The following is a 12,404-nucleotide window of genomic DNA, read 5'->3' as shown; positions in this document are numbered from 1 at the left end:
ACATAAACCCGCCATATTACATCCGCCATTTTGTTTTTTGCAGTTTAGATTTCGGATTCATAATTAGCGACCTCAAAAATCCTTGGATGCCTAATTTTATGCAAATCAAAAAACGCTTTCATATTTTTGCCATCTTTTCGGGATTTTGGACCACTGTGCGTCATCCCGAAAACAATGTAAAAAGTTGCAAGTCAATAAGTTCTATATTTAAAAATCGATTTATTTTTTCCTAAATGCCCTGGTCTAACAACAAGTTTTTTTTAATCTCTAACGATATATATACAGGGTGTCCAATTTAAATTAATCAAGTTGAGGGTATTTCTGGTGAAATTGGAAGTAGAGCAGTAACAAAAATATGGCGCCAGATGCATTAATGTGTCATTATACTTGCATGCAAGTTGCATGAATAACGTGTTTTTAATTTCAGAGATATTTAGTTTGTTCCATTCCTTATCCCAACCCTGTATATAGATAAATTTATTTAGTTTTTATTACCAAAATTACTTACCCCGCCTGCTCATCTAATTCGATTCCAATATGCCTAGAAACGGTTTTTAAAGATCCTAAAGAATCACTAATAGCTTCCAAATGTTCATCTTGTTGTCTAGTTAAATATTGTTGTTGGCTAAGTGTATCATTTAGAAATTGTCTTTGGGGACTATCAAAATCATTTTCAAGTTTAGAGTATTTAGTTGTAACGCGAGCACTGGCAATTCTTACAGGACTGCTCTCCAAGAGTGGCTAAAAATAAAATTACCCATTAGTAACCGTTTTTTTTACATCTTTAACTCTCAATGTAATATTCAAGTTCTCAAGGTAAACAAAAGTGAGTGATACGTCTTGACCCTTTCAAGCACCTTACCCATTACAATAGACGCAAACTTATGCGCCTTTTATTTCTCAGTTAATTAATGTATACTATCTCTCTCTCTCTCTCTCTCTGGTAGTCTCAAGGTGGGACACTATTAATATAATAAACTAAAAGAAAAGAAAAGATGGTTCAGATTTGATTACAGTACAGAGCTTCTACTACAGTGTTTTCCAACGTGGGGCCCACGCCCAAAGGGGGGCAATTTGAATATGGGCTCGACATGAGTTTAACCCTTACGATATGGGCCATTTAAATGCAATGCTAGATTTCTGTCAAAAACATTAAAGTCCCTGTTTATTGCTCATTATTCAGCTAATAATCGTATTCTTGAGTCTAGTTATCAAATATCTTTATTCATAGCTAAAACAGGAAGAAAAACTTACTATGGGAGAGAATTTAATAAAACCGTCAATATCAGCATTTCTTAAAACGGTTCTTGAAAAAGATATGACAAAAATGTAAAAACTATTCCACTCAGTAAAATATTGTTAGCAGAAGAATAGACGAAATGGGCGAAGATATTAAAAAACAACTTGTAGAAAAGCTGAAAACAAGAAATTTCTTAGTGCAAATGGATGAATCAACTTTGAGAGACAGTGATGCAATATTGGTAAACGTAAGATATATTGAGACAGGGCATTTTGTTGAAGAGATGTTGTTCTGTAAAAGGTTAGAAAGCACAATAATGAAAAATATAACATCTTCTGCTGATGGTGCTCCTAATAATATGGGAAATTGGGCAAAAAAATGCATGCTTAAAATTGATGAAAGATGCGAATCCATAAATGATTCTTGTGCATTGTGGTAGTCATAGGGAAATCTGTATAGCTAAAAACATCTCGCCTGCTCTAATAATGCCATGTAATGATATTAAATCTAGTGCCAAATGTGAACGTCTCTTCAAGCTATTTTGTGAAGAACAAAATGAAGGCCACGTGAGACTTTTACTTCATACTGAAATAAGATGGCTACCTGAAGAGAACTGCTTGGAAAAATTAATGGAATTGTCTGATACTATCAGTAATTTTTTATGCCACACACCTGAAATTAAGTATCTATTAACAATCGATGGTAAACTATTTGTGAGTTATTTCACTGAAATCTTTGAAAAACAAAATATATTAAATAAACAACTTCAAGGGACCAATAAAACTCTTATCGATACAAAAGCGAAGATATTTGGTTTAATTACCCATATTGAGTTAAGTCAGATGTATACCCAAAATATGTCAGAAAAATATTAACCACAAAAACTTGAACAGTTGCATTTGCTCCAAAAATGTGAAGTAACTGATACCGCTTTACTTCTTATTGTCAATCATCTGAATATTCTATCGGCTGATTTAAAAGAAAAAGATTTTCTGATTTAAAACAATTTGATTTTCCAGCATGGATGATGCATTCAATGTTAGTGGATTTGTCTGATATATCAAATACGCAGTATCAAGAAGAACTCGTGTAATTGCAAAATGAAAGATCAGTTAAAACTTTGTTTAATATAAAAGGAGCGATGACATGGCTTTGTAGGAAAATAGAAATCGAATACCCAAATTCAACCAAATGTACAAGAAAACTATTGCTACCGTTTTCATCTTCATATTTAGCTGAATGTGGGTTTAGTGATATCAATTATTTACGGGTAAAATAGAAATCGGCTGAATATACCACAACGTGGACACTTGAGAATGAATCTAACCAAACCTAATATAAAATCTCTGTTGCAGCAAGGATTTCACTAAATTAAAATAGCAAAATTAATATAGAAAAATATATAATAAAATTGTTTGGAATCTGAATTTGAGTTATTGTTTTTTTTCCCTAAAACCCATCATTTAAGCCTCTGTAATCAATTTAATTTTTTAATATTCAAAATTATGTATGTTACTGGGGGGGGGGGCATAAATTTTTTTAGATGTATTAAGGTGGGACATGGCACAAAAAGGTTGGAAAACACTGCTCTACTATGTGCTTGTACGTATTTAGGAATAACCGTTTCCTCATCGGAGCACCTGGGTAGAGGCACTGAACTGAAATCAAATCCTTTCATCCTTTCCGGGTAATTATCAAAATAATTACCAAAGATGCTACTAGCACCATCTATGAATCAAAAGTCTAATAAGTCAGGAAATAAAATTCAATATAATGTAAATTTATACCTAGGTTTCTATTGGTAAATTCCCACCTGTACTAGTTTCATCTCTTTTTACTTTACAACGTATTATGTTTTCCGTCTTTTGCGTTATTTTGTCGGTTGTTAGTGCACTCATCACTATATATGTTTGTCTATGTATATGTACATATGTGGATATATTGTGTATGTGTATATACGTATAGTAAACGTATGTGTGTGAATGTATGTGTGCGTGATATGTGGATATGTATAGCTTTACTTATACATTTCATTGTACATCTATGTACATAGGTACTACCATGTTGGCTTCACCGACATAGAGTATGGAGAGGGTCGGCAGCGGGACACCCGAAGTAATGTTTGCTAAGAGCACGTACCGAGTGCCTGCTGCTGGAAATGAGGGGGTTTTTTTAGTGGATAGGCAGTTGCGTTCGCGCGGTCGACTCGCTCGTGTGTCCCATGGGGAAGGCGGGTGTCTGGACCTGGCGATCGGAGTGAATCCCACACACGGGAGGGGAGGCCAGTGCCCCAGGCTTTTCTTGGGATACTGCTGCCTCCTCTGATGGTCTTATGAAGATTACCTCCTTCCCAAAAAAACTTGAGCATACGATTAACAATTTTATTTGAAATTAACAGTATGTGTAACACATTGCACTATTTGCACACACACCGATTTTGCACAAGTATAAAATCGGCCGATATTTTACTGGTATCAACTGCTTGCAGAATCACTGGAATTTTACCGCTAAAAAATTCAGTTGATGTGTTGTGACACGAAGTTATTGAATAATAATGAATCCTAAACAAATGTTTTTCTTTATCCTCACTAATCACAAAATCGTTATTCATGGCGCAGCAAACTTCTCTCCATGCATCCCAAGTAAGATTCCTGTTCTTAAATGTATCCAAAGTTTTATCGCACAAAACAGGTTGTGACTCCACTAACGAAATAAGGACATCATTATTATAAAAATCACCCATTGCAATCGTAATTATATATATAGCAAGCACCACCAAAACTAAAACATGTTACCTACAATTTCACCGATCAGTCGACTGGAATTGGCCGATAAAATATCGATGTGTGTCTAGGCGTCTAGGCATGGCAACGCTGTATCGATACATTAAATATATCGATTTTTTTTAAAATTTTATCGATATTTTTATATCGATATTCAACTTTCAATATATCGGAAAATATATCGATATTTGAGATTCAATGTATCGCCCACACAGGATTCATATACCATAATTTGGCAGCATACAGAATTATACATAATAACATCTTATAATATAATTTACATCCTCACATTTTTGAAATACTTAGTATACTATAAAGAAGGTGTCTCGACCTCGACCAGTACATATTATTTATTTGAATATTTTATACCTACCCTTAAAATGTTAGAAAGTTTCAGACGGTTTCAGGTAGTACAATTAGTGTTGGAAAATTCTCGAGAATGAAAAATCGGAGAATATTCTCGATATGGAAAATTTTCTGAGAATAAACCTCATGACGCACTTAAGAATATTGTTGAAGATGAAAAATAGGGTTTTAAAAATCATGATCTTATATATAAAATTATGAGACGAAACAACAGTGTTCTTTATATAGAAAAAAAATACAAAATCAACAGAAAACACAAAATTTCTTTGATAAAAAAATGAAATTTTCTTCTTAACAGCAAATAATCGATGTGGTATGATAAAAGATGAGACCTCAGATTCAGAATCTATTTCTATCAGTAGCTCATCCTAGTAATCTACAATCTGCATTTCAATGTACTGATGAGTTATGGGATTTTGTTTTTCACGACTGGCCAGCTCAGTCATGGATTGGTCTACATCTAACAATTTTAAATTGTGAGCAATATTTACCTTACGAGCCCGTACAGCAGTGAGCCGGTTTCTTTTAGAGGAGTGGATAAAAAAACCATAAGTACTTCTTTCAGTCGCTGCACTGGATGAAGGCATGCTTAATATATCAACTAATATTTTGGTTAATTTTGTTCCGAAACATGTACCTTTTCACCATATGATTAAGTCTAGTTTTTCAATTGATTTTACAACGTATGGTTTTCCAAAAAATCCCTCCTAGACCGATAAAGTGCCAAATCTACCATTATTTCAGCCGACTCATCACCATATTTTAAAGTTGCTAAATTATCTACAAACTCAGTTTGATCAACTTGTTCTTCTCTGCTTAAATGAACACCATTCTAAACATTTGCACGTTAATATTGCACCAAAACAATAAATATTGACACTGCAAACACCCTTGTTAGTGGTTCATGGGATTGGCAAAAACAATATACCTACATATTTTTTAAATTATAATAATTTGACCCGTATCTAGTTTTTAGAAGTTTGGGAGTTTTTAGGAGTGAACTCAGACATAATAGACTACATCGAACAGAAGAGATTAACCTGGTACGGACATGTCAGAAGAGCAGACCAAAATCGGTGGATAAACCGAATAACAGAGTGGAGCCCGATAGGAAAAAAGAAGAGAGACAGACCCCGAAGATCCTTCAGAGATGAAGTAGACGAAGCAATGGAGAGAAGAAATCTACAGGAAGGGGACTGGCAAGACAGAAAGAGCTGGAGAGAACGGTTGAGTGAAGGAATACGGTGAAAACTGTGGAAATCCTTAGTATATATATCTAGTTTTTATTTTTGTTTCGGTTTTTGAAAATATAGAAAATTTTTGCCGAGAATATTCTCGAGAGAATTTTCTGGCAGAGAATATTCTCGTTCTCGAGAATATTCTCTTCTAACATCACTAAGTACAATATAATTGTTTAACTTTTAACAACGTTTTACGAGAACGAGAGGGCAATTGTATTGTATTTATTAAAACTCAACATGTATTGGAATCCAACATTTCATTTACATCGACATCGAGAGTTGGTCCAAGTTGGTACCTATTGAGTTTTATTTTCTATCTTTAAGGTATTTGGGAATAGTGTAGAATATTGTGTTGTATAACATGAAACAATACTGGCTCCACCCAAAAGCAATGTTTGGCTGCATTTTAATAAACTTTTATTTTTACAAAACAGTAATAAATTAAACAAATTTTGTTTTTGTCGCTTGGTAAAAAATTTTTTCTAATGATTTAATTTTATCTCACTCCTTCATATTGACAACTCAAGACGTCATTTATTATACATTTTAGTGTGGATCTAATAAATAAATCTAATTTAAGATGTATAATAGATTACGTCTGAGGAATATTTTTACTAAGCAACAAAAACAAAATTTGTTTAATGTGTCATACCAGGTGTAGGACACATTAAACTATTTGTAGGTCTGTGTATTAATGTTTTGTATGTTGATAAAGATTTCCAAAGTGGAAATCGAAAACTCAAATAAATTTAATTTCAAACTTAAATTGTGGCTTAATCCCAACTAAAATAGTGAACTGCATGAGATACCACAAAGAAAATAGCTTCACAACAATTAATTTTTATGTTATTTACTTAAACAAGAATATATCGATGTATCTTTTCTGATATATATCGTATATCGATACCTTCATTCATCGATAAGATGAATATCTTCATATGATAAGATATATCGATGTATAATTTGTTTTTGCCATCCCTATGTGAGTCGGTGTGTGCAATACTGTATTTAGTCACGCCCAATACTTCCCGGTCGTGCCGGCGATACAGTGACAGTGGACGGCTGGCACCGATCAGCGGTCCACGTGTGTGCAATGTCCCGTTCTCACAAGACATGTATTGTTCAATTGGAATTTGGACGGCGTTCAAAATCTGTGTGGTGTGTGTGGTGTGTGTGTGTGTGTGTGTGTGTGTGTGTGTGTGTGTGTGTGTGTGTGTGTGTGTGTGTGTGTGTGTGTGTGTGTGTGTGTGTGTGTGTGTGTGTGTGTGTGTGTGTGTGTGTGTGTGTGTGTGTGTGTGTGTGTGTGTGTGTGTGTGTGTGTGTGTGTGTGTGTGTGTGTGTGTGTGTGTGTGTGTGTGTGTGTGTGTGTGTGTGTGTGTGTGTGTGTGTGTGTGTGTGTGTGTGTGTGTGTGTGTGTGTGTGTGTGTGTGTGTGTGTGTGTGTGTGTGTGTGTGTGTGTGTGTGTGTGTGTGTGTGTGTGTGTGTGTGTGTGTGTGTGTGTGTGTGTGTGTGTGTGTGTGTGTGTGTGTGTGTGTGTGTGTGTGTGTGTGTGTGTGTGTGTGTGTGTGTGTGTGTGTGTGTGTGTGTGTGTGTGTGTGTGTGTGTGTGTGTGTGTGTGTGTGTGTGTGTGTGTGTGTGTGTGTGTGTGTGTGTGTGTGTGTGTGTGTGTGTGTGTGTGTGTGTGTGTGTGTGTGTGTGTGTGTGTGTGTGTGTGTGTGTGTGTGTGTGTGTGTGTGTGTGTGTGTGTGTGTGTGTGTGTGTGTGTGTGTGTGTGTGTGTGTGTGTGTGTGTGTGTGTGTGTGTGTGTGTGTGTGTGTGTGTGTGTGTGTGTGTGTGTGTGTGTGTGTGTGTGTGTGTGTGTGTGTGTGTGTGTGTGTGTGTGTGTGTGTGTGTGTGTGTGTGTGTGTGTGTGTGTGTGTGTGTGTGTGTGTGTGTGTGTGTGTGTGTGTGTGTGTGTGTGTGTGTGTGTGTGTGTGTGTGTGTGTGTGTGTGTGTGTGTGTGTGTGTGTGTGTGTGTGTGTGTGTGTGTGTGTGTGTGTGTGTGTGTGTGTGTGTGTGTGTGTGTGTGTGTGTGTGTGTGTGTGTGTGTGTGTGTGTGTGTGTGTGTGTGTGTGTGTGTGTGTGTGTGTGTGTGTGTGTGTGTGTGTGTGTGTGTGTGTGTGTGTGTGTGTGTGTGTGTGTGTGTGTGTGTGTGTGTGTGTGTGTGTGTGTGTGTGTGTGTGTGTGTGTGTGTGTGTGTGTGTGTGTGTGTGTGTGTGTGTGTGTGTGTGTGTGTGTGTGTGTGTGTGTGTGTGTGTGTGTGTGTGTGTGTGTGTGTGTGTGTGTGTGTGTGTGTGTGTGTGTGTGTGTGTGTGTGTGTGTGTGTGTGTGTGTGTGTGTGTGTGTGTGTGTGTGTGTGTGTGTGTGTGTGTGTGTGTGTGTGTGTGTGTGTGTGTGTGTGTGTGTGTGTGTGTGTGTGTGTGTGTGTGTGTGTGTGTGTGTGTGTGTGTGTGTGTGTGTGTGTGTGTGTGTGTGTGTGTGTGTGTGTGTGTGTGTGTGTGTGTGTGTGTGTGTGTGTGTGTGTGTGTGTGTGTGTGTGTGTGTGTGTGTGTGTGTGTGTGTGTGTGTGTGTGTGTGTGTGTGTGTGTGTGTGTGTGTGTGTGTGTGTGTGTGTGTGTGTGTGTGTGTGTGTGTGTGTGTGTGTGTGTGTGTGTGTGTGTGTGTGTGTGTGTGTGTGTGTGTGTGTGTGTGTGTGTGTGTGTGTGTGTGTGTGTGTGTGTGTGTGTGTGTGTGTGTGTGTGTGTGTGTGTGTGTGTGTGTGTGTGTGTGTGTGTGTGTGTGTGTGTGTGTGTGTGTGTGTGTGTGTGTGTGTGTGTGTGTGTGTGTGTGTGTGTGTGTGTGTGTGTGTGTGTGTGTGTGTGTGTGTGTGTGTGTGTGTGTGTGTGTGTGTGTGTGTGTGTGTGTGTGTGTGTGTGTGTGTGTGTGTGTGTGTGTGTGTGTGTGTGTGTGTGTGTGTGTGTGTGTGTGTGTGTGTGTGTGTGTGTGTGTGTGTGTGTGTGTGTGTGTAATTAGGCTTAGGTGTTCTGAACCTACCTGACGTGCAGAACGATCTTTACTACGACTCCTGCTCATGTTGATGCTTTCTTTCATGTACTGAAACAAAAATAAATTATTTATTTTGTTAAATGATGGTGTATTTTTATTTTACCTTAACTTCGTTTTTAGTCGAATCAATAAAATGTTTCCTGGTGGTTAATTCTTTATTGTCTATTTTAAATTTGGATGGATTTTTTTCGACTATATGTGTGTATTATTAAGGAAAGTAAGTAAAAAATAATATACACTATCAGACTAATTTAAGAAGGAACTAGATGCGATAAGAGTATGCCGCCCACATATGTTTTATTTGTTTAGAGTATTTTTGGATAAAGTACATTATAAATAATTGCCAAAATACACACAACCAAACTTATATGGAATCACTGATATTTCTTATTCTTTCGTGCGAATTTAAAAAACTAACATACGAAGTTAAACAATAATTATTTTAAAACAATTTAATAACAAATACATAACAATTAAATAAAACAATAAAGTATTTAACAACCAAATTGAAACTAGTTGTTTTAAAGTCAATAGCATAAAAAATTTCAATGTAAAACGAATAATGTTTAAACTGTTTGTATTTATTCTTTTTTGTTTTTGTGGTAGTCAGTGTTATCACCTCTAGTCCTTATGCAAGCTTCAGTTTGCGTGGGCAGGCTCCTAATCAAATTATCAACATTTTGTTGTGGTAGGTTGCTCCATTCTTCAAGAGCAGCTTGTACTAGACGTACGATGTTTTGTGGATTATCCCGACGAGCTCTAATTTTTCTTTTAAGCATATCCCACAAATACTCTATAAGGTTAAGCTCGGGTGAGCAAGCAGGCCACTCCAAACAAGGGATACCTTCTGCTTCAATGATGTCTCTAGTCACTCTAATGGTATGTGGAAGTTCATTATCATGCATGAAAATTAAATTTTCTCCTGTTGCACCTCTCCAGAGACTAACTACAGGTTATCAATATACCTGTGAGCAGTTAAAGTTGATTGGAGTTTTTAAAGGAGCTTTTTTACGGATCACAATTCCTCTCCAGAACATTACACTTTTCCTTGCATATTTGTGAACAGATCTGACAGTTTTCGTTTTTGCTTGTCTTCCTCGACCTCTAAGTTCACGATTTCGTGGGTCATCTGATTTTACACAAATCCTGACTTTTTTTGAAAATAGCACATTTTGTCAATTCCCAATGTTCCAGTTTTGGTGGTGAAGACACCAATTTATGCGTGGTGGTGAAGACACCAATTTATGCGATCAATCTTTTGCTGGCTGGATAACTCAGGAACCCATAATTGTCTCCTGCTGTATACTTCTTGGTACGAACTCTTCTTCTTATCGTTTCAACTGAAACAGTTACACCTGTAGCTTCCAAAAGCTGCCTTTGGAGCTGCAGGTGAGAAATGGTTGGGTGTCTTCCAGCTGATTGGACAATTAAACGATCGTGGCGAGCAGTTATTACTTTTGGCGACTTTCCCTTGCTTTATTTTTGAGCTTTCCTAGTTCCTGTTACTTAGCATAGGTTTTGGACAGAACGCCCTTTATTACGCCTAGCTCTACAGCTACGTCCCTCTGACAACATTACTTTCTCCACAAGACCAATAATGTTTCCTCGTTGTAAGTTCTATAACCCCACATGAGGCATATTTTCGTTTTTGGACGCAAAAGTTAGTTTATTTATTTTCGTTCAATTTGCAACTCAAGCAAATAACCTATAGCGTACCGAGCTGTACTATCCGATTGTCTTATATATTTGTTTATTTTCAATAAAAACCTTTATTCTTCGCAACAATAACAAGTTTTTTCAAATGAAATAAATATTACTTTGAAATACATGGTGATTCCATATAAGTTTGGGTGTGTGTATGTATAATATACACGCAAGAGCTGATGACATACTATTCTGTTACATGTATTAACCTCGTGGTGGCCCTACTTACAATCACTTTGTTTGTGTCGTGACGCTACTTCCGTGATGTTCGCCCCTACATTTTACTATACAGAAAAAGTAACACAACGCCAGTATGGAAGCTTCGCTTCAATATTCCAGATCATAAATCCGAGTCACTTAAGAGAAACTCAATGGAAACCAAACATTCGCTAGGGAGAAAAATGTGAAGAGTTCTATGAAACTACTATTGTTTGGGCTTGTCCTGATTTCGCATCAACAGTGGAAAACGAAGTTTATTTGAAAACTCAATTAATGTGACGGAAATGGTCTGATCATCGTTATAGTGACCAACACTTAAAATTTAATAGCCCCTGAGAAGCATGATACAATAACCCAAGATATGATATGGAGCGTTCCTAATTTCGTTCAGGTCGCGCATGACGTCACGTTGTGAGTAGATCCTTTAAATTTCGAATGCATTGCCATTATGATTTGGAGATTTTAGCTTTTAATATCAGTTGTGAAACTCTCTAGAAGTGCTGTTTTCTTTGGTATGATTAAATATAATTATTGAGAACATATTCTAATAATAAAAATCAATCAGAAACATGATTTTTTTAATATTAGGCAACATACGTCTAATTATACAGTGTGGAAGGCACTTGTAGAATAAAATGATTTCTGTCCTTGTTTCGAAAAATTATAAAAAACGCTGATACTCGTCGATTTTTAAATAAATATCTGCACTTTTTAAACACAAATTTAAATTTACAGGGTGATTCATAAAAGTCAAACAGAGTCCATAAGCTTTATTTTTAATAGAACACCCTGTATATTTTTATATTTTTAAAAGCTGCTTAACAACCTGATTTCAACTAACTATATCATGTAGGGTGAATTATGAATAATACAGAATGAAATTTTGAAATTATTAACTATGGAATCCACTTATGGAATAAAATTGTTTGTGTCCTTATTTTAAAAATTATAAAAATGCCGGAGCAGGTCAACTTTTAAATTTAAATGGGCGCTTTACAGACATAGATTTAAATTTACAGGGTGATTTACGCAAGTACAGCATAGTCCATGATCTTTAGTTTTAATGGATCACCCTGTATATTTTTATGTGCTTAGAAGCTACTTTATAACTTCATCTCAAAAAAAATGTATGATTCGGATCCATTATAAATACAAGGTGAAATTTTGAAAAGGTGAAATTTTTAAATTATTCATAAATTTCGTCAAGACATTTAAGATACAAAACCAAAAAAAAAAATAAATATTATTTATACTTAGTTTAGAAAATATATGTCTTTATTTAGCTAAAATACCATTATTATATACATACTTTACTATTATTTAAAGTATGATAAATTATAAGATAATTTAAAAATTTTTTGTAGGTACCTATTTAATATCTTGACGAAAATTTAACTTATATAATTTTAAAATTTCATCTTGTATTATTCACAATGGGCCCTATACAATACACTTTTTTGTGATGAAGTTATTTAGCAAATTCGAAAAAAATAAAAATATACAGGGTGTTTCATTAAATTAAAGATCATGGACTATGATAGACTTGTGTGGATCACCCCGTATATTTTAATTAATGTTTAAAGAGAGCATATCTAAATTTAAAAGTTGACGTATCCTAGCGTTTTTTATAATTTTCTAAAGTAACGACATAAACAATTTTATTCCAAAAGTGGTTTCCATACACTGTAATTTCAAAATTTCACCCTGTATTATTCATAATACACCATACATGATATGGGTCGTTGAAATCAGGCCGTTAAGTAGCTT

General features: G+C 35.6%; 1 protein-coding gene across 1 annotated transcript in view; it reads right to left on the bottom strand.

Annotated features, from left to right (window-relative positions):
• LOC126889838 (syntaxin-6) overlaps positions 1-12,404 on the bottom strand; it is a 102,403-nt gene that overhangs the window by 39,615 nt on the left and 50,384 nt on the right. The window contains exons 3-5 of the mRNA XM_050658522.1: positions 8,818-8,912; positions 8,703-8,762; positions 509-741 (exon numbers count right to left, since the gene is read on the bottom strand). Coding sequence (XP_050514479.1) covers positions 509-741; positions 8,703-8,762; positions 8,818-8,912 — 388 coding nt within the window. The remainder of the gene's footprint in view (positions 1-508; positions 742-8,702; positions 8,763-8,817; positions 8,913-12,404) is intronic.

The sequence above is a fragment of the Diabrotica virgifera genome, chromosome 8 (genome assembly GCF_917563875.1).
Source record: "Diabrotica virgifera virgifera chromosome 8, PGI_DIABVI_V3a".
Lineage (NCBI taxonomy): Eukaryota > Metazoa > Arthropoda > Insecta > Coleoptera > Chrysomelidae > Diabrotica > Diabrotica virgifera.
This window is presented reverse-complemented; position numbering and strand designations above follow the sequence as displayed.